This window comes from Myripristis murdjan, chromosome 13 (genome assembly GCF_902150065.1).
Source record: "Myripristis murdjan chromosome 13, fMyrMur1.1, whole genome shotgun sequence".
In the NCBI taxonomy this organism is placed as follows: domain Eukaryota; kingdom Metazoa; phylum Chordata; class Actinopteri; order Holocentriformes; family Holocentridae; genus Myripristis; species Myripristis murdjan.
The window spans coordinates 5,873,642-5,896,329 of NC_043992.1; the positions used below are offsets into that span (position 1 = coordinate 5,873,642).

At 41.0% G+C, this 22,688-nt stretch overlaps 2 protein-coding genes across 3 annotated transcripts; both read right to left on the reverse strand.

The window, feature by feature from the left end:
• Window positions 1-3,399: 3,399 nt before the first annotated feature.
• On the reverse strand, window positions 3,400-8,617 carry LOC115369823 (protein FAM222B-like). 2 transcript variants are annotated; one of them, XM_030066494.1, is made up of 3 exons: window positions 8,492-8,617; window positions 6,311-6,438; window positions 3,400-6,194 (listed from the first exon to the last, which is right to left on the reverse strand). In XM_030066494.1, the coding sequence occupies exons 2-3, from the start codon at window positions 6,390-6,392 to the stop codon at window positions 4,141-4,143; spliced, it is 2,136 nt and encodes a 711-aa protein (XP_029922354.1). In that variant the 5' UTR covers window positions 6,393-6,438; window positions 8,492-8,617; the 3' UTR covers window positions 3,400-4,140. The 2 variants fall into 2 exon arrangements, with proteins under 2 accessions (XP_029922354.1, XP_029922355.1); XM_030066495.1 differs by lacking the exon at window positions 8,492-8,617 and adding an exon at window positions 8,080-8,270.
• Window positions 8,618-9,791: 1,174 nt separating this feature from the next.
• On the reverse strand, window positions 9,792-22,445 carry LOC115369824 (flotillin-2). The gene is made up of 11 exons (XM_030066497.1): window positions 22,245-22,445; window positions 19,990-20,071; window positions 18,815-18,905; window positions 18,295-18,418; window positions 16,901-17,019; window positions 15,216-15,329; window positions 15,003-15,122; window positions 14,349-14,563; window positions 13,838-14,021; window positions 13,067-13,216; window positions 9,792-11,645 (listed from the first exon to the last, which is right to left on the reverse strand). The coding sequence occupies exons 1-11, from the start codon at window positions 22,291-22,293 to the stop codon at window positions 11,607-11,609; spliced, it is 1,287 nt and encodes a 428-aa protein (XP_029922357.1). The 5' UTR covers window positions 22,294-22,445; the 3' UTR covers window positions 9,792-11,606.
• Window positions 22,446-22,688: the final 243 nt, after the last annotated feature.

A 22,688-nucleotide genomic window follows, 5' to 3' on the forward strand; every position in this document is an offset into this window, starting at 1 on the left:
TCCCTCCAATGTGGTTACACTGCAACAGCAGTTCCCCATGCAGAAGAGATCAAAATGTTCTACTACTACTGTATACACAGCAGGGCGTTAACCTAAATGTCGACCCGTTGAAACGTCGACGTCGAAGTTTATTTGTATGCTTTGTTCTGTTTGAAAACAATGTAAAATCAATATTAAGTTGAATACTTATTTTAAAAAATAAGACAGACAAAATTACACTGCATGGCTTATCTCAAGAATTTATTGAATTCCCTGACTCTCTCTGTTAGATTTTTCAAAATTCCATGACTTTCCAGTTCCCTGACGTGCGGTACCCTTGCAGTAAACATGCTTTGTGCAGACAGACACATTCAGCAGCATCTGGATGTAAAATAAAGATATGGCCACTCGTTAATATTTTACATTTTCAAACTTTATTTTGGTTAGGGGGGGAATGTTTGTGCAAGACATTTTGTTCCTGAAGAATAGGCAAAACTGGAATATCACATTTCCGCAGGGTTGAGAAAAGTGAGCTCCCCTCCACCACTGTTCATGACGTGACGGCCCTTTGAGGATCAAAGACAATCACATCCCTTGGAGTACAAACAAATCTAGAGTTATGTTATGTTATGACATATACAGCGATGCCCCAAAGAATATTGCCATCAGAGCCGAGCGGCAGTCGACTGAGACGACGATCTACAGTGTGCTTCAGTAGATTTGATTCTTACAGTGCATATCACCACCTGCTGTGGAAAAATACTCTGAGTCTGATTCGATAATGTACAAATGTTTTTTTCCCCGCAACAGGAACTCCAAATAACCAGTACAATGTTTTGGTTGGAGCCACAGCTTTCTAAATTTTACTTGCAGGATCAAAAAAGGGGTGTAATTGTGCAGACATGATCTACTCACTCTAGATATTTTTTTCTCTTTATGCTCTATTCACATCTTCAGATTTTACTTGTAACTGTCCAGACAAGAGCAGCAGCCCCCGGTAACAATATCACCATCTTGTCAGTTATTTCTGCTCAGGACGAAACAACATGCTCCTGATACAAGCTTGCCAAGGCTTTGGGCCGGGGTGGTTAAAGAGAGGGGTGCTTGGTCACTTTGGTCAGTGAGTCAGCAGCAAACAGTTCACACATCCCAACAGTGTCTAGGAGTCGTGGCACACTTCAGGACCTCAGTCCATGACACAGTATCAGTAGTTACAGTAAGTTAGCTTGGTCCCCCGTCAGAGATTAACTCGGTGCACCTTTGTGAGCGTGCACACCTGTGTGCAAGTACCAAGGCCTAACACACACACACATACATACATGCACATGCACACACACAGCCATTCTCCATACTAAGCCCAGTGGAGGCACTTCATATGAAACCGTGAAACCTGACTTTCTTGGGCTGTAACAGGGCAGTTTGATTAAAATGTGTCTCTCAAGAGTCTTGGTCCACCCTGATAAGAAAATCCTTGCACTGCAAAAGAAATTAAGGGACCCACACCAGTCTGGAATGTTAACTTTGGTGTCGACAGGCCACACTGGCTTAAAGTAACAAATATTACCGGTTCACGTTGAATGTTTTTCCAGCCAATTACAGTTTCAGAATAGCAAATAGCCTCCCGTTAGAGTGGCTGCTGGGGATGCAAAACTTAACCGCTTCAGCTGAATCTTATCAGCAATTTTGGAGGTGGTTTGAGTTTGCCGTCACACCTATCCATGAATAGGAAATGAATTCCACTGATACAGCCCATACATCATGACTATTCGTTCACAAGTACGCACACACATGCACGCACGCACACACACGCACACACCAACAAACACACACAAATCACACGTGTGTGTTAAGTTAAAATTCAATAGCAGCTTCAAGGGGCAGGCACATCAAAAATGAGAGCCAGGAAAAAATACAAATAAAATCAACTGCAATCAAGTATGAAGACCCAAATTCAGAAAAGGTACATCTTGCATCTCAACTGTTTTTCCTTGGAGATGATGTTTATTCTCACCATTCTTTCTCCTTTTTGACCTGCACTGTGGTTTCAGAGGAGGATTTGGAGAGGAAGAATGCTAGGCTTTGTGAGAGACATCAGATTAAAGCATGACTGCAAACCTCTTGTTTGCCTCAAAACAGTTCAGATTATGCTGTTTGCGTCAATATGCTTCACCTATGGCACCTATCGTGGAAAACACCTATGGCTTCAGGATGCAGTGGTCCAAAAAATAAATTAAAAAACTATATCAGTCTATTTATTAGAGTTTAACAACTAAAGAAACAGTCCAAAAACTTTAATATAACTGCTACAGCCCAGTTCTACACACCTATAAATTCTGCTAAATACTACTCATATTTTTACCACTTAAAAATTATCATCTAAAGGCCATGACAGACAGGCAACATTTGAGACAATAGAGATGGACACCAGCAGCTATGAGTAGTATCATCTTAAAACTCCTATTCCCAATGCAAACAATTATTATCCATTTCCATTGCCTATACATTTTGCTTATGTAACATTGCCTAGTGATCCGACATTAAAATTTAACAGCAACTTCAAAGGAACAAATGCTGAGATAAAAAGCTGAGACTATCCGTTTCACACACTTAAACCATACTTCCTTTAAAATCTTAACAAAGAAAGTCAGTTAACATTTAAGGTAAGGATTTAGTAGAGGATAACTAGTGTAACATTTAAGGCTTTTTCCAAAAGGCTTGAGGCTAGCAGAGCAGTGTTTTGCCCGGACAACATCCACCCAACAAAGTACGTGAGGAGAAAATGGGGCCAGAGCACATGCTATACATGATGTAGCAAGAGATAATCTGCATCCAATGGCTGGACATTTACTTTTCCTTTATAGGTAGTAGAAATACAACACAGGGTAAGGCTAGTGATTAAGTGGATGAAGAGCTCACCACAAGCCACACAGACAACATCCACACCAAGTCAGCTCACTTGCATTACAGCAGGAAAGTGGTGAGAAAAGATGTTGGTGCGGAGATGAAGCATCCCTTCAGTTTGCATTATCTGTTGTACTTGCATGCTTGCAAGTGATCAATTTTGGTTTTCACATGCCTATCTATGTACAACCACTATGTAAACCACTTCCAAAATAATGGGATACCACTCTGTTCACGACAGCTGAAGAAGAATGGGGTTGTAGTGGAGTTTCTGCTCCTGTCAACAAAGTTGCGCACATTTTAAATTCTCATTGCTCTAGCTCCTTAAAGTCATCTCTACAGTTCAAGTTCAAGAATCTACAGAAAATAACACCACAAAAACTAAACACAAACAAAATAACTACTTCAAATGTACTTCTTTACATACGGCATTACCATACATGTGACAGGGCACTTGAGACCTACTGAGGGTTAAGAGAAAATACTTGCAAGTTCAGAAGCTGTCTCGGAAAGAGATTATTTCCACTGTTTTTGTTAGTGCTGGCTTTGCTTTATTTTTTTTTTTTTTTTTTTTTAAACCAATAGTCTGCTCAGTAGTTATGGGTAGCTGTGCCATATGATCACCCATAAAGTGGTACAAAAACGACCTGAACTGTTTATGGTGCAGTTCAGAGGCCTTTTTATGATTTTGGCCCTTAACAAGCACACACCTCAGCTTTTGGGACAAAAACCTTGACAAGGACTCAAACAGTCTTATTAGATGCATAAACATGTAACCATCTTATTCAAAATGATCACCTGTCAGACGATAATTAAATGCAAATATAAACACAACAGAAGGACATCCTAAATCTTGCCTTTGGGGCAGTTGTAAGGCCACGAATGCTGAAAAGAGGAGTTGTTCCACTTCAAACTGGGAATAGCACTGTGACAATCATATGTGACAGGTAAATATTCTCAGCTGTGGTTATAATTTTAGAACAAGATAGCTACAGAGAGCAGCACATCCATGCCAGTGATGAAAACAGGAATACACTTCAACAGTGGAACAACAATCTCAAAAACCCTTCATCTGGAACAAAGGTAAGACATGGCTTAAAACCTGAGGAACACTTCACAACCTGGTGCATCTGGAAATCAAGCTCTGAAGCGAAAAAACGTGTAGAGAAATAAACTGATCACTTGCAAGATCTTGAAGGACAAACCACACCTGGTGGGAACACAAACTGAAAACACATCAAGTGGGGATGAGTTCAAGCTTTATCGGTAGCCTGGGTGATTACTGTGGATACCTCCGGCACTGTTCGGCTCCTGAACTTGGCCCATGGCTGGCCTGTGCATCTTATCCATTGCATCTATGTTCTGCTCCTGGAAGCTGGGCAACTGGAAGTCCGCTCCGAGGAAATCCACGTTCTGCATCAGCTTTGACTGGCCAGGTGGACCTCCTTTCCCTGCTCTGTACTTTGCCCCTGGGACACAGTCTGTGGAGGTGCCAGCCTGCCCTCCCTGGAAAGACACTGGGAGGTCCTCAGGGCCTGATTTGCTGCTGCCAGCTGTGGCTTGCATGCTGCCCCATGGTGGTTGCATATAGTGGCCATTGGTGTAAGGCATGGAGCCTGCTGGGCCATTAACAGGTGACAAAGATCGTGGTTTTTCTGCTGGGTGTTTTAGAGGAAAAGACTGGGCGGTGCTGGGCAGCTTGCGAGGGTAGCTGAGGTTCTCAGAGGGGAATCCACACCCAGAGGGCGGCTCCCTCCTTGGGTTCTTGCAAGGGTGGGCTCCCTCAGGTGGCTGCTGCATGTGGGCCAGCTGGTGTTGGGCCCAGGAGCGCTGCTGCTGCAGCTGCTGTAGATGTTGTTGCTGTAATTGTTGCTGTAGCTGCTGCTGCAACTGTTGCTGCTGCTGCTGCTGTTTCTGCTGATGTAACTGGTGCTGAAGCTGCTGCTGCTGCAGTTGTAGCTTTTCTGTGTCTGTGTGAAAGGCAGGCATACTGTTAACAGCAGCCATACTGGACTGTGAATGGAGAGCAGCAGTGGGAGCTTGAGCTGCAGTTTTGTCTGCAGGCCCCATCATGAGGAAGCTGGGCACAGAGCCCAGGGCTGGATTGTGAGTGGACACCCTGGAGCTGGCACTGATGAGCAGGTTGCGGCTGATGGGGCTGGGGTTTGCAATCTGGCCCTCACAAACGGAGGTGGCACCCATGCCAGCCCGAGCCTGGCACAACTGGTTGATCTGGTGCACGATACTGCTCAGGTCACCAGGCCGATTCTGGTGCAGACTGGCCGCCATGGACAGCGGAATGGTGGAGGTAGATACAGTAACGTTTGGTGGGGCATCTGTGTCAGGAAGCTTCCGTGGTCCATAACCACCCAGTGGGGGCTGCTGGAGGCCAGTGGGTGCAACAGGGGGTCCTGCACCTGTAGACTGGGGAAGCGGCTGTGAGCCAGTTAGACCCTGGGAATGCTGTAGGCTTGGAAGCTGAGCTCCGTCAGACATGTGCCGCAGATCCTGAGTCACTCCTTGTTGTTGAAGTAAAGCTTGTTGATGTGGAGCTGTCTGATGCTGCAGCGTCTGCAGATGAGAAAAATGTTGCTGTGGCGGTGGCGGCACAATTGACGGACAAGGCTGGCTCTGCTGTTGCTGTAGAGCCTGGGTGTGTGGCAGGCTCTGCTGTCTCTGAATGCCTGGTGGGTGAGCCAATCTTTGCTGCTGCTGCTGCTGTGAAGTCTGCAGCTGGGGCAGGCTCTGCTGCCGCTGCAGAGCTTGTGAATGAGCCATGTTCCTTTGCTGTAAAGCTTGTTGATGAGGCACAGCTTGGGCCTGTTGTAAAGTCACTGGATGAGTCATGTTTTGTTGCTGCTGCTGTAGTGCCTGTGCATGCACGATGCCCTGCTTTTGGACAGCCAAGGCTTGGACCTGAGGCTGAGACGGGCCTTGCAGGTGAGGAGCAGGCTGTGGGACGTTTAAAGTGCTTTGAGAGGTGTAGGGCCCACTGTGAGGATTCATGACGGCCTTGTGAAAAACTCGGGCTCGGCTTCCGTTCGACTCTTTGATGATGCCTTTGGCAGGGGCACGGAGGACGGCCAGGAGGCCCGCTCTGGCGCTGACCTGAGAGGGGTAGGGACTGTGGCGCTGGTTGGATGAGAATGTGTCAAGCCCGTTGACTGTTCGACGAATGTGTTTCCTTTGAGGTACTTTGACACTATTGGGGAAGATCTGGATGGTCAGAGGGTTGTTGGCAACTTTCTTAGCATAGGCATCCAACTCTGCTGGGGTTGGGTAGTTGGCAGATCTCATCTTCTGTGTAGTTTCCCCTGCAAATTTATGAGGTTAGACAACAAGGAATGCTGAGCAAAGGGCACTGACTAAATCAGGAAATGACTCATTTTATCAGAACTACAACCACAAAATGGTGGAAGGAAGCACTTACATCTCTGAAGTCCAGTGTTCATCTGCGTACGGGAAAGAAGTCGGATGGTAAGTTCATCTGATGCTGGCAGACAGGCCAGCATGTCACTATTCCACTAATGCAGCATGGGACACTTTCTCCTCACCATACTGGGAGAGAAAGAGCAGGGAAAGTCAGTCATCAACAGACACTTGTGCTAGTGTGAATGACTTTGCTCTGGCCTCTTTTCACACAGATTACAGTTTGACCTTTTGCAAATGGCAGCTTGTAATAAACTGACATCTTGGTTCTGTAAAAGCCCACTGCATAAACCCCGCAGATAGCAAAGAGCTGACACATGGATGGCAAATGCCTTTCTTTTTCTAGAACAAAACAGCACATAAACGGGATGATGGCAGACTGCAAGCGGTCCAGCTGTCTCTTCCAATCTCACGTGAGGCTTTGCCCAAAGCATAGTCCGTTACCAGGCACAATTTCCTCTTCTGTACATGGTTTGGTGGGTCATATTATGAGAAAACAGATAAAAATCAATGTGAAAGCACTGGTGCTCTGTCACAGTCCACAGAAAAACACCTTAACCTTGATATTGATCAAGTAGTGAAGCCAGCAGTGTTGCTGAAAACTTGTTTGCAAGAAGAAAGAAAAGCATCAGCTGAACATGACAGTGCTTCAGCTACTAATTCACATAGACCAATCCCAAAGCCGATAGGTTATTAGGCCATAAAGACTGCACCAGGAAAACAAGCCAGTTCTTGTTTCACACGGGGCAGTGCGCTGGTAATGAATCCCACATTGGTTGGTGAAAATCTGATGCATGGTAACATAATAAGACAGCTTTATTCCTATTCAGATTTTAGGGGAGGTTTTAAAGGGCAGTGCTCATATTACAATCATCTTTACAAAATGGAAAATGTTAATAAACTAGCATTCTGCATGTGACCAACTGGGTGTTATGGTTTGGTTGTTTATCCAAATACTCAACAGCTCAACATTTTGTTTAGCCAATACTCAGAGCCTATCTGACCTAAAATCTGACTAAGCAGTTAACATATCACTCTTACCTCCAAATTTACTAAAAAAAAATTTTATCAGTTGGGGTCAATATGGCCCCAGTAATATAAACCTCCAGAAAATGATTATAATAAAAACTGTTACCCAAGTCTATGTGTCAGGTATTTTATGTGTTTGATTGAATACCTTGTTGATTCCTTTGTGTGAGTCATATTTCTCCCTCACAGATGTCATATAAGCTGGACTGGTTCTCGCACTACTACAGGTGCATTTATGTTTAGGTATGGTCCTAAAGTGGAGGCAATTTTTTGAAGATTATGAATGGCATGTTATAGTCCCTGAGTGTCATACAAAACAACTAAAACAAAGGTGTGGATAATGTTGATATTTCTTATGCTTTATACAGCAAAAAAGCCTAAGGTCAAATTAACCCCAAACAAACACTGCTGCGTACGAAATGTGTTCAGGACATTAAAAACTTATTACCATGTTAATTTTATGTTTACCCACTTGTCCCGATTAAATTAGAAGAAGTCATGAACTATGAAGCAAAAAAAGAGAATTAAACATTGAATGGGGTCATGAGGGTTAAAAGAGATATACGGTCATTGAAATCTGTTTATAAAAAGCATTAAGGGAGTACACAACACAGTATCATGAGATGGCATTTAACAGGCAGCCAACACGCAGTCCCCTGACTCTCTTCCTGTGGAAACCAAACCATACGAGTCACACCACGATGGGAAAAGATGTTTTAAACAGAAAAAGATCAAACCTACCTTTAATACATGCCCTTGTCTCGAAATTATAGTATTTCAGTAATTATTTTTGAAGGTTACGTATCATATAAATAGTTTCAGACAGTCAGGCTGTAGCTAAACTTAGCCATTTGTCTGATTCAAGTGGCTAAGCTTAGTACCGTTCTCATAAATGCAGGTCCTATCAAGACGAAAACAAACAACTGGACTGACAGCAAAGCGAAGATACTCCGACTCAACTGAAGTAACAAATGGAGAAACCTGGTTGGCAAATTTAAAGCGTTAAACGGGTTAGCTCGAGGTACAATAAATAAGCAGCGGACGCTTCTTCTTCTTTGTGCTTATTGTGACCAGGCCAGCTGGTTAGCCAAACTTTGGCCTTTCATCGCGAGGATTTAACGAGGCAAGCCTTAGTAATCGTAAAAATACTTACTCCTCGCGAATTTATGAGTAAGGAAACTTCATTTTGTGGAGATATACGGGTGATATTTCTCATAATAAAGAGCCCATCCCCGCTGCACTCTGTGCTGCTGGCTACAGCAGCAGCATTTGCCGATCATGCGCGGAAGACACGCAGTCCTAGGACCGCGGCTCTCTTTTAGGTGTCTTGTTAGAAGCCTGTCCATTAGCATGTACAAATTGCACCCTAAATGCACAATTAACCATAGAATAAGTTCACATTAATAAGGAGTTTACCTTTAGAGGTCGTGTAAAATATTATGTATAGTTTCACGGAATGTGTTTAACATTGTTTTGACACAAAATCCTTTTCAGTTTGGCCTCTGTCATAATAAAACAAAAGGTGGGATGTTGCCTGTTAGAAAAACCGACGTCAGGTGTCATGTTTCTATTAATTCAGTCACATCACCATTATGAACAAAGAGAGGAAGGGAGGGGCGAGAGGTCAAGTCAACAGTAAGACAGTTATATTGGGGTAGCAGCGTCTATAAAATGTTAATTGTCTTTCTCTCTGTCTCTCTGAGAACTGAATTACAAAATAAATTTGGCATTTAAATTTATTAGAATGACACATAAAAGAGTGAAATGAGATAGTATTATATTAAGTACAGATGAAGGACATGCAGTAATGGCATACAGGACTTCTATGACCATTTCAGACATACTTGTAATGTGCATTGATACAAATGGTGTAAATAACATTTTGTTGACAACACAATGAAGTGGTCATTTCACAAAAACATTAAAGACAAGAATTACATTGTTAAATCTATACAATAACATATTTGAGTGGATTTTCTGTCAACAAAAAATTTGCTTGCCAAAAACAAATCAATATTTTCACAGTATTGTAAAGTCACTACAACGGCAAAGACCAAAGCATTCAAACAGAAAAAAAAAAGAAAAAAAAATCAATTCAATATGAGAGACTGACACAATGAACAGACATTAACAGCATTAACAGTCTTCTGTCAATTCTGTGTCAATATGTTCATTTTGGCTGTCTCTTATGCCACAAATGAAAAGAATCAGTTTGGTTTCTAAATGGCTGAGCAGCTCGTTTCAGGCCAGCAGGTTCAGCCGTCCTGCTGGCCTAACATTAAGATTTGAGGGTCACACTGGACATTACTGTTGGGGTAACGTAGATTTCGGTTAGGGCAGTGTCACCCTTCTGGAGCTTGTTTAAATTAATGAGACAGTCCCACCTGGTAAACTCAATGACATACCTGCAACACGCCCCACCCCTCCCCTAACCCCCCACCCTCAAGCTGTTTTTTGTTTGTTTGTTTGTTTGTTTTGTTTTGTTTTGTTTTTTATAAACCTGGGGTAGTTACATCATATCCTGTGTAGTTCTGCTTTGGAGTTTGATGTATTAATGTATTGGAAGGCTTTAGCCATAAAAAAAAAAAAAAAAAAAAAAAAAAAAAAAAAAAATCAAGCATTGTGACCATTTACAAAGCACAATAGCCCCAAGAAACAGCCAAAATATTGAATAGACTGATTATCAAAGTACTGGAATGACCACTAATGTGAATAATTTAATTTCACGCAAACCTAAATTCATAGATAGAGAGGTGATGCAGTGTACTGCAACTGCATACTTCTAGAACCCATTTCACAATTATTTAAACAAATCAAAGAAATTTACTAGCACTGGCTGAAAAGAATGCATGTCTCTCGAGACACAAGTATAAAAGTTTGGTTTGTTGACAGAGTCAGAAGTACTGTCGAACATGGCTTAGGATCTACAGGTATCTGTAATAGGAAATCAAACATTAGAATGTGTGATATCACAAGTTCCTCTTTTTTTTTTTCTCTACTAAAATTACTCAAGAAAAAAAGATCTATTTGGAATTACTATTTGGCCAGTTACTTTCAGACTCTTGCAAGAGCAAGGTTTCCACCACAGTATTCAAACAGTTCACAATACAGGTCTTTCACAATCTGCCTGTTAAATCGTGTCTACATTAACACACTTATTTTTGAACACCAAGTTACCCGTTTTCCAATTATAATAAAAACCAAAACAGCTAAAGATTTCAGTAACCCCTAGACAAAGAATTACATAACTACTACACTACAAGCCAACTATATTAGCATAAGATTATAATTTCCTTCCCATCTTCTTGTTTGAACATAAAGGACAGTGATACCTATCATGCCTGAACAACAACAGTCTAGAGGAAATTATACCTCTGGCAAGAGAAACAAAGTGAATAAGTAAAAAAAAAAAAAAAAAAAAAGAATAACTAATGCACAAAACTCCACGAACAGGCATAAATTAAAGTGGAGATTTGCACAACAAAAGGGGCTGATTTATGGATTGTGAGCACCTTTGTTGCACTGAAAAATATCAGTGCAACAAATTACAAAACAAATCTAAATTACAATATATACAAAATAAAATTTTACAAATCACATGTGAAAAAAAAAACAAAAAATGGCAATTGTGTGAGGTAAAGTTGGAAGCTTTTGAAATCAGAGAGATAATCTAAAGTTATAGTGGTAATACAGAGTATCTGTATCTATGCAAGGGGAGAAGATGAGGGTACTTTTTAGTCTCAGATAAATGAGGTGAAGGTATGTGAATTCATAAAATGGCCTGCTACATCATGTACATAGTGTAGAAGATGTGTAGATGCCTTGCCCCAAAAGAAGGGTCACTATGTATAAAAACACTAAATAATATGCGTCAAGATTAGCTGTCAGATCAAATGATGATATGAACTAAACTATTATAGGTGGCAGAAAATCAGTGGATAGATAAGAGCCAAACTCGTCTTAAATCAGCTCTCCTGTCCTGTGTCAGTTTGTACAAATAGGCCAGGATTTAAGATAAAAAAAAAAAAAAAAAAAAAAAATTCAGAACAAAAGACAAGGAACTTCCCATATTACAACAAAATAAAGACTCTTTTAAAGGAGCAGCAGTACATGCAGATATTCTGGTCCTATATAAAGTAAGGCACCAGAGGTTTTCAAAATCCACCTGTTATATATATGTATAAAACAACAAAATTATTCAAGTGTATTAAAGGCAGTCTATGAGAGTGCATAAAACAGATATTGAAGTCATGTGGAGTCAGCTGTTTTCAGGCTTGAGCATCGGTCATCTTCTGCAGTAAAGGGATCTGTTGAGGAAGCACAGAGTTTATTAACAGTGGCAGGAATTTATAGCTTTGTTGCTCTATGGCAATACTCCAATGTTTGAGCATCTAACAATGTTCTCACTGTTTCCTTGATGTAAAATTCCATTACTTTTCCATGACTTTCCATAACTAAGTTGGAGTGTGTCCATGATCTAAAAATTTAATTCCTCCCTGGTTTGTTAATGCTGTTTTTCTAAAGGGGTAAACAGTCTGGTTACCACTACAGTTGGGCTTGCGGAGAAGAAAAACAGCTGACAGCCCCCATCTGATGCAATGAAAGTATGAAATCAGGTGTGAAACACATTCTGCTATACTTCTGTAAAGTGACTTGTGTAAAATTCTATGATACACCCCTGGTTCAAATTTATTATATGGTTCATATTTATTATATTTATTTATATAAAGTTTTTACGTGTCTAAAATACACCTCTTAAAAAATTTGAATATCATCCTGAAATTCCTTTACCAGTGGGAAAACCACAAAAGTATAAGCACAATTCTAAACACTGGTTGCATTTCAGATGTTAGTATGTAGATGAAAGCAGGCCCATTTTGATCCCTCAAAGCCAGGGACATTACACTTGTAAAAGGCCCCATTTTCATCCTTTTCTGTTTTAAACCTATACACAATTCTGCTTGCATGCTGCATCAATTGATGCCATATGTTACTAAGCACAGGGTGAGACAGTGTAACCAACCATCAGCCTTTCTGGTTTCTCTTTGCTATAGAAAAGAGTAGCTTGGGCTTAATTCAGTCTCAGTTACTCCAAGCCAAGGATTTAGTTAAATGCCTTTATTAGTTTAAGGCATATCTAAAAATTACAAAATCACAAAAGTAAGGTCAAGAGAACACCAACCAGTTTTGACCCATACTGGGTCTTCCTCAGGGCGTGGTTGTAAAGAGGAGTCAACCAGAATGGAATGTCATGATTCCTTGTATCAACATATAGTAGCCAAGGGGCCACACTGCTTCAGCGTAATCACACAATAAATATACAACATGTTTGGTTGTTGCTGGGAAAGTTGCTGATACTACAAACTGGTAAAGTTTCAGAAGTGGCTGGTGAATCTGAACTAACTGTCACAATAATGTTTGTCTTTGCCCTGCTACCATAAATATAGCATCACAGGTGTCATGAGGTCACTAGTGTGCTGGGAAACCCTAGAACAGGGGTGTTGAATCATGTGCCATAGAGGGCCAAGAGGCTGCATGTTTTCATTTCAAACAAAAACTCTACCAAGTGATTTCACTGGCGATCTCACCTTCAAGCAGAGAGAAGGGACTAATCAGTGAAATCACTTGGTGGAGTTTTTGGTTGGAATGAAAAACTGCAGCCTCTTGGTCCTCCATGGCACAGGGCTCGACACCTCTGCCCTCGACGTTACAGCTTCTGTGTGCTTACCTTGGTTAAGTCCACTCCAGTGAGAGCATTGACTGACACAGGAAGTTCAGCCAAAAGGCGGTTCACCTCGCCTGTCACACGGCTGCCCTCCCCACTCAGTATCACAATCTCACTGGTCTTGGCTAATGGAGCTGCAACCTTGCCTGCAATCTGTAAAGATAAGGTGGAGGGTTTACTGTGAGCAGGAAATAATCACAGTCACTCATATCACATGTGTGCAATGTCCCACACTTATGAATCATTCAAGATGTGGCAATCCTGGTATTCCCAATCTAGCACTGAGTGGTGTTCAACAAGATGTTCATGTGTCACCAGTGCAGGTGGAAAATCACTGAACATTCTGGTATGTGAATGTACAACACACTAGCAAAGCACTGGCTCATGCTTGTGTAACTGCTCCTGTACAGAGTCTAAAAAGTAATGTCTGCACTCACAAAATGTGTTAAAATGCTTATTCATTACACAGCAGCAGACTGTGTCTACTACTTTGGCCTTAGTCAGCACTTTCCACTTCTATTGTACAGCCTGGATGGGGGGAACCCTGTGTATTTCCCTAATACAGGACACTCTGGGCTTTGTGCAACCTGAGGATCTCATACCAGATTTTCCACTAAGCACTGTGCATTGCAGGTATTACCAGCCCAAGCCCAAACTCTTATTTAGGTGTTCCTAAGCACATAAAAATTGGACGCTGGTCATTATAGTGGCTGGAACTACATTATTCTGCATCTGAATGTAGTGTACATGTGGTTGAACAGATTTATGTGTTACCTTGGGCAGGGCCTCCAAGACCAGGGCAGTCTGGGCTGCCTCTCCATACTGCTGGTAGGCCTCAGCCTTTAGCCTCATCTTCTCAGCTTCAGCTTTTCCCACTGCTTCAATGGAGGCGGCCTCCGCCTCACCAATCTTCCTGATCTTCTCTGCCTCAGCCTGGGCAGTCAGCACCTTCTTTATCCTGACAGAAGGAAAAGCACATGTGTCACAAAGACTGATAGCCGATTCATCCATCACTTCTTGTATCTTGCATTGTGGTACTGCCTCTCTGCAAGACATTTCTGTTGGACTGCTGCTCTAATTAGCTAGTTTGTATAACTAGCTGTAGCTTGTATAACTTTGAATAACTGTGCCTCATGGGGACAGATGAGGTGCTGATTGTACCAGACACTTTACATTGGTAAGATAAGCTCTACTCAAGTTGTTGCAATTTCTACTGCTTGCCAACAGAGGCCAATAAGTCTCACAGATTACTTTAAGCCCCTTTAACTGACAGGGGCTCACTCACTTTTGGCCCTCAGCGAGCTGCTGCATTTTGTAGGCCTCGGCCTCAGCGGGCCTCTTCACTGTGGCGATGAGCTCCTTGTCCGTGCGGTCAATCTCCTTCTCCTCAATGGTGATCTGCTTCTTCCTCTGCACCACTTCGATCTCTATCTCCTCCAGGCGGATCTTCTGCTGCTCCTTGGCTGCCTGAAGCTCGTATGCCAGCTGCGCCTCAGCTTTCTGATACACATATAAACACATACACAGTCACATTTACAGAACTTAGACAGCTGAGGCAACATCCCCATTTTTTTCGAACAGCTAAACATGCCTACATTTCTTTTTTTTTAAGTTCAACTGAGACCATTTAAATGTCTATTTATGTTAGGCTGGTTGCTTGATAGTCAGTGGAGTTTTTTTTTTTTTTAAAGATTATTTTTTTTAAGATTATTTTTTTCGGCATTCCTGCTTTATTTGACAGTCACAGTAGAGAGAGACAGGAAAGGCAGGGGAGAGAGAGGGGATGACATGCAGCAAATGGCCTGAGGTCAGATTGAAACCTAGGACACTGCAATCAGGACTTAGTCTTACAAGTTTTATGCACTCTTATCTGGTGAGCCAATGGGCCGGCACACATTAAGTGATGTTTAAAATAGCATAAAAAAACTCAAGCACCCACCTTGGTGTTGACTTCCTGGTTGAAAGAGGCTTTCTGCAGCTCTAGTTCACGTTTGGAGTCAGCCATCTTGGTATCTGCCAGGAACTTGACATCCATCATCTCTTTCTTACACTCTGCCTCCTAGGAGAGAGAAGTGAAGCAGTATTCAGTTGCATCATGCGCACTCAACTGAATCCGCTTTACAGAATCTGTTACCAGCTGGGGCCTCCTTACCCGTATCCCAGCATCCCTCTCTGCCTCAGCCACACCAATGTCTGCATCCCTCTGGACAGCTGCAGTCTGGGTCTTCCCAAGGGAGCTCAGGTAATCCAGTTTATCATAAACATCCTGTGACAGACAGACACACGCATTTGCTTGTTAGGTACCTAACCTAAAATGTCACAACTTACAGCTCCAAGAGGCAAGATTTTTATGTACAAATACAGTTGTCTTATCAGCCTAAATAACAAAGTGAGGCAGGAACAGAAGAGCACCCCCCTCACCCTGTATGAGACGCTATAGATCAACCGTATTTACCCAGAATAAAATCTAGTGAAAATGACGAGAAATCTTTTCTGCGGCTGGGAAGCAACATATCAAAACTAATGACTGAAATATGAAACTTGCTTCTAAAAAGCAGCAAGAAAAAAGCTGGACCAACGAAAGAAAGATGGACTTGTTGCGATTTTCTGAGAGAAACCACTGCTGTAGAGGAGGTGAGAGACATTGTTCATAATTGCCCTGATCTTTCCCAGCATTGTGTCTCTGATCACCTCCTCCGATGGAGCCAGCCTTGTGTCCACAACTGACTCAGCTTTTTTATGAGTTTGTTCAGCCTGTTTGCATCCTTCACCCTGATTCTGGCTTCCCAGCACACCACAGCAAAACAGATGGTACTGGCCACTACCGACTGCAGTTGTTAAAGAACCTGAGCCTTCTAAGGAAGTAAAGTCGGCTCAGTACCTCGGTGTTTAGCCTACATAGCCGCTGTTATGGTGCCAACAAAGGCACAATGTAATAATAAGTAAAGTATCAGCTTAGATGTAAAACAGTCAAACCAGTCGGGGCAAAATCCTTTCTGTCTTGAAAGGAATACACCATCACTGCTTGCAGAGATTTAAGAAAAGTAATCAGAAAAAGAAGCTATAACCAATACAATATTAGGTATTAATACAGGAATTCAGGCTCTTCAGATATCAACCACACATTTATCCACTGACTATATGGATTCTGGGATGGATTTACGTCAGTCACAGTACATACCCCTTTGCTCATTGTTCTGAGGAGAATGTGTTAAAATCCATGCTGTAAATTTTTAGTTGTTTGTTTTCTTGCTCACTGGCAAATATGGTAAATATATACCTCACAGTGCATGTCTTAAGCTGCTGTCCAAAAGCTATGGGTTCCTTCCTCCATTCAGCACACACTGATGATACTTTTAAAACTGGCTTGCCATCTAATTTTATTCTGTTTCCTACAACAATAACAACAAAAACATGACAGAGAAGGCAGTACAAACAAGTTTTAACGGCTAATGTTTTCTTGAAATAACTGCCTGTTGTCAGATTGGATGCGTTCCAAACAGTGTTATTCGCAGGGTGATATTTTCAACATGAGCTTCAGCTGCATCCATTATTGTTTTCCATTGCACTGTGTGGAACTAAAAGATTTGTTAACACGCTAATCTAAATAAAAAGTAAAAATTAAGATCAGCTTGTTGACACATTAGTGTGTAAAACCCAATTAAAACTGAACAGTGAACTGTGATTTTGTGAACTGTTTCACACCAATAAGCTGCAGTCTTTACCACTGTGAATGAAGTGTGTTACATTGGCAATATCTGCTAACATTCTTACTTACACCAGCACACAGTAGATTTAATTCAACAGCCCCAGCATCACCCAGTCCCTGTTACCCACCTTAATAGTGAAGCTGAGAATTTCGATGCCCATCCTGCCCACGTCGGGTGCTGCCACCTCCCTCACTAGCTTAGCAAACTGATCCCTGTCCTGGTAAATCTGTTCCACTGTCAAGGTACCTGCAGAGAGGACATTTATTGAATATCTCAATTCATCCAAGGAAAACTTTTCATCTCCAAAATGCTGACTTTTTTTAAACTAAGTAAAAGCAAATGTGTTTTTAGCTTGGCCACCATGGATTTTTGAGTTTATCCATTGAGATTTGAGAAGTTTCATAAGACCAAAGATATGAAGGCAATACGGGTCTAATTCCCAGTTACAAGTTCCCACATCCGTGCTGAATTAGTTTCACTTCAAGTAATTGCCACGAAAGATGGTTCTGCAAAGTATTGACTTAGGGGGGTGAATACTTACGTATCCACGGGACAACTGCTTTGTTGTCCTAATTATTGTTTGTGTCACAATAAAATATATTTTGCACCTTCAAAGCACTGTACATTTTGTGTTGATCAAAGGGTAAAAAGACCATTTAAGTCAATTTGAATTCCAGGTGGTAACACTACAATGTTGTTCAAGGGGGGTGAAAACTTATGCAACGGACTGTAAATGGCATTTCTTTGCACTTTTCCATGTGAGAAGTTAGATTAATCCTAGTTCTGAGTTCAGATGAAAGCTCCACGAATTATGAACTAAGTAGGTGAATCTGAGGTGACCCAACTGACATGTCAATCACATGCTAAGCAGCCAATGGTACTCAACGCTTGCCCCATTATAAAAACGGCACAAAAATACTTGAGAGAGAGAAAATACTTAACTGAGTATGACAGTACAAGAATTACAGTATGTAAAACTGAATGATGGATCTGAGAGTGAAAATAACTTTAAAAATAATCAAACAATGACAACTGATTTCATGACGGTACTCTTGTTTGCAATTCGCATTTCGAGTTTTTATTCCTCATTTACTATTTATTTTTGGGCTTGTTGTATTTCTCCTTTTACAGTGTTATTTGATTTCAGGTTTTAGTTTTCTCATTTATGAATATGGTTTCACATATTAAGACAAATTTTGCTTTCAAATATTTTGGCCCTATATTCACTCTTCATACCAGGTTCACATTTTTTTCTTAATCCTTTCAACTGGGTTAAATCGCAAACACTGTTGAGACAGGAGCAACAAGGTTTTCACATGACAACAGCAATATGCATGACAAATACGATCACAATATCAAAGTAACATTTTACACCACTGTAGTGACTGGCATAGCTGATGAAGGCATGACAGCGCAGAAAGTGGGAAAAAGTGTATCTGACCAACTGAAAATTTAGTACCAAAGGCTTGAACAAATCAAGTGAGTTAAGAAGGACAAACACCCCATCACACTGATCCATACCTAAAATGGAGCGCAGATGTCCCTCCAAGGTCTGCAGAACGACGGCTTTGATCTCCATCACTGATTTACCCAGAAACTGTTCACAGGCCACTGCAAGCAAGTCATGGTCTGTCATGACTTTTACCTGAGGAGGACAAAGATAGAGCTCTGCTAATCTGGTGCAAAACTACCTTAAAATCACTCTTACCAAGTGTGCTGAAGATCTCCACTCTGCTGTTGCTGGTGCTCCTGTGCTGATTTTACCATGATCTCATTATATCACAAATTGCTACTTGCTACCTGCTGATGAAAAACTTAATCTAGCACTGTTTCATATTTAATATCATTCCAATCAAAGTTTCTTTAAACACACAGGTTTCTCACAAAATGTATTTGGCAAAAAACAAATGGACACACATACTATAACATACAAGATACCAAAAAACAAGGAACAAAAAAAACAAAAACAAAGTAGAACAAGCAGATGACAAGAGGCATGTGTAAAAAGGTGTACAGAGAAGACACCAGAATGTGGTTTTACCTGTGCCACACCTGTGACAGTGATGGCCACCCCCTCTGCTGTCTCCACGTCCTCACACCTGGGCTGCAGAGTCATGATCTCCAAGGTTATCCTGCAAAGATGAACAAAAATAAAGGCCATGCAGATCAGGACATGAAGCAGGATGAGCGTGGTTTAGGTAAAAGCATCAAAGACAGCTCCTTGTGATGTTACAGACACTGTTGTCAGGGTGCTGTGGCTTTACCACTATCTTCCTTATCACTTGTGGCTCACTATATTGATCTGGGAATCCTGGTTTATTCTATTGCTGTATTCCCTGTATATCACTTTAGATAAGAGAGTTCCCTAATACAGCTTCTGTGATTTGGATATTGCACTTGGTCTTATGGTTGTGATTTCAATAATATTTTGATTATAATGTATATTATATTAAATTTTGCTTGTATTAATGTGACAGTACAGTAATTCCTTGTTTTACAGAGCACCAGAGGAGCACAGGAAATAGAATATTTAACAATCCAACACACTGATTGTGACAGTATTGGAAAGCAATGACATCAAATTTTAGGATAGTGTACAGACCAGTTACACTGATGAAAGTTTTCCATTGAGGATGTTTACTGCTCAGCAGTATTTTGGCCCTCATACCCTCTGCTGCTCAAACATTTTCTGAACACAAACACAAACCCATGTGAACTAACCATCAACACCTACTGCAAAAAAAAAAAAAAAAAAAAAAACACTCATGACACATCTCTACAAAGGGATAGTGCACTGTTTTTTTTCCCATCAACAAAACCAACACACTACGTAACTGAGAAATGTGGAAATATGTGTGGGTGTGAGTGCATGTAAGCTATGTAAGCCAAATGACCATCAAACTTTTTCCATTTAAACATACTAAAATCACTAACACATGTTTATTACTCAAAAAACAGCTTTCATCCTCTAATGATGCCTGGTGCTGATTACATAGGGACTGAGACTTCACTGTGGAAACTCAAGATGGCAGAAACTCATTTTTGGTGTGAGCTAAAAAGCTCAACCCTTTTATCCTGATGAGCCTGATCTAAGTGCTTCGTGCATTTAATTCGCTTCTGAGCAGCTCTTAAAGGGACATAAACATTACAAGGAAATTACAAAAGGGCGACTCCATTTCTGTGTAACATGAATTGATCTAAACAATATTGCAGTACCTTTTAGTGTCTGAGATAAGACACCATGCCCAGGCCCAGCCTCCTACCACGTAAGTCTTGGAATCGGAGCCACAACAGCCACCTGAGGGAAGAGGAGGACGACGGATGTGGTGTTTAGCAAAAATTCCATTAATAATGCATGCCTAGTGGAAACTATTGTGCAACACTTGAAACAACATGTATTCATCGGTAGCTGTAGATAACTGTAAGGAGGCAAGATAAAAATGGATTTCAATGGAGTTCAAAGGATTTAGCACACGGCCGACCTAAACTGAACAGTGTACACCTTTGATTTTTTTGTGGAAACAAAGTCAGCCTGAGATAAAGTTCATAAACACATCCAGCCAATTACTAGTCATGTCACTGAACATGTGACAGATGAATCAAGCACCTCTTCAAACAGACAGGACTCCTTTCCACATAAAAACAAAGGTGTAATGCAAACCAGAAAAAATGGTGTAAGTTTGCCACACCAGCTCAATAAGCATACTAGTTTCAGATATCAATTTATATGTGGATGTTGGATTTTTTTGCTGATATCTAATGGGCTATGCCAATATTTTTCAATTCTTTGGGCCAATAGCCGATGCCAGTACTGTTATATGGAATTTTTTTTCACCTAATTGCAGAGAACATTAAGTCATCATCAAGGAATTAACATATGATGATGCCTCCTCTTATTGTGATGGCTCACTGGCAGATGCAGACATAAAATACAATGTTTTTCAAAATGTACACATTCATTGGGAAATGTAAGAGAACTACTTAATCTTACATTGTGTAAAACTTGCACATTTATTTTTATATATCATTTGCTGTCAAACAGAACTGTAAGATTCATCTGACTTAAAGGCTTAGATGGTGCTCCAACTGAGATAAGCTTAAGAACAGCCATAACCAGGCCAAATTTTATCTATTTCACATATCAATATGTCATATTGGCAGAAATGTTCATTTCAGACCAATACCAATATTTGTGTACACAATTACCTGCTCATAAAGGTATAGTGACACCTTGTGAGGGCACAATAGTTCATATATTGACATATTCACAATGCACACCAACAACACAGTACCAAAAACACGACATGTTTTTTTCTCTCTCTTTACAGGTAAATTGAGGTTTTCAGACTAGAATGTGAAACTAACATGTTCTGTAAGTAACTTGAATTCAGTACAACTTTGAACACATTCTGCCAGTTTGGTAGCATTGGCTGTTCTGGGTAAAGGCATCCACGACCTACCTCAAAGATAATGCCCAACTCAGCACATTAATCATTTCTGCCCTTTCCACAATTAATTTCTAATACTCTTTCTTTCACTATTCAGAACAATCATGTGGAGGCTTTCATGTAAATCGACAACCATACTGTAATATTCACTTTTTCTTAAACTCTGTACATATTGTAATATTCCTATGGGATTAATGCACTTTTTTTTTTTTTTTTTTAACAAGTTCTATTTCACGTTTTCTTACATAGTCTATTGCACACATTTTTATAATTCGTATTTCCTGCTTTATATTGCTTATAATTTCACTTATGCTAATAAATTTTAAACAACTGCAACTGGCCTAATTTCGCTTCAGAGATCAATAAAATATTTCTGATTCTGAATCAGCTTCCCCGCCCCATATTCACATCTAGCACGCTACATAGGGAATATTAATATCAGGGACCTTCCTTCAGCTATTGGTAGCTTCCAACGAGCTTAGATAATTGCTCAATGTATTCCCCTCTCCCGATTTTAGTTACCAACAAGACAAGGGAGAGCTGTCCACTTGCACACAAACACACCGGCCTTGTTTTGTATGAATATAAAATAGGTAGCTGACGCCCATCGTTACTATCGTCACTAAAACAAAGCTTGACAATCATGTGACCTTAGCTAGCATCCTGGCCAGATCAATATTTTCAGCCTTGCTTGTTGCTTGCTAATATAATACTTCTAAAATTAAACTTGCGTTAAATCCCCGTGGTAACGTTATATACTGAAATACCGTTCAGTTAAGCTAACGTTAGTAACTTAACGTTAGCAGCTGTGGTGAGAACCAGCCTTTCTTCCATTTTACAGTAACAATTTTACAGTGTTAAACTTCATATGAAGCGACAACAGTTGATAACGAGGTAACGTACAAAATTTTACAAATGAATTTGGCTCGGTCTGGCAGTTAACTTTGCCGCTCGGTTAGCTAATTACAGCTGGCAACTGGCTAGCTCGCAGCATTAGCATGTGAAAGAATCAGGAAACATTACCAGAGACCACCAAGGCTTCATTTGGCCCAACAGTAAGGCAGCTTCCCATCTTGATTTAACGATTATAACAGCAGAGCGTCACTCTGTAATGCAGTATGTCAGCGTTATTCCGTTAGCTGGACACGAAAACACGATGAAATTGTTTCTTCATCAGTCCCGCACGACGACACATACAAAGCCCCCGCCCCAGTTTATGTTACTGACAGTGACGTAACGTTTGTCAACACCAGGCCACAGGGCTGCACTACAACGCAAGTTCAAAAGAGCTAAGACTTTCTTTGTGTGAGCTGACTCGACAAAATCTAAGGCCCCAAATAGAGATAATTGATATCACGAAGGTGGTTATCAACTGGCTTTGTGAAGCTCGGATTTCCTCTCTGAGCTCTGTGTGCGTTCGGTGCGTCATTTGACTTATCCTCTCCGCAAAATGGACCGATCGCCTGC

Coding starts and splice junctions, on each gene's coding strand:
- LOC115369823 (XM_030066494.1), bottom strand. CDS start 6,392: ATGCTGGCCTGTCTGCCAGCATCAGATGAACTTACCATCCGACTTCTT. Junction 6,195..6,310: donor GAACACTGGACTTCAGAGAT/GTAAGTGCTTCC, acceptor ATAAATTTGCAG/GGGAAACTACACAGAAGATG.
- LOC115369824 (XM_030066497.1), bottom strand. CDS start 22,293: ATGGGAAGCTGCCTTACTGTTGGGCCAAATGAAGCCTTGGTGGTCTCT. Junction 18,906..19,989: donor CTTATCTCAGACACTAAAAG/GTACTGCAATAT, acceptor TCATCTTTGCAG/GATAACCTTGGAGATCATGA. Junction 14,564..15,002: donor ACCAGGAAGTCAACACCAAG/GTGGGTGCTTGA, acceptor TATGTGTATCAG/AAAGCTGAGGCGCAGCTGGC.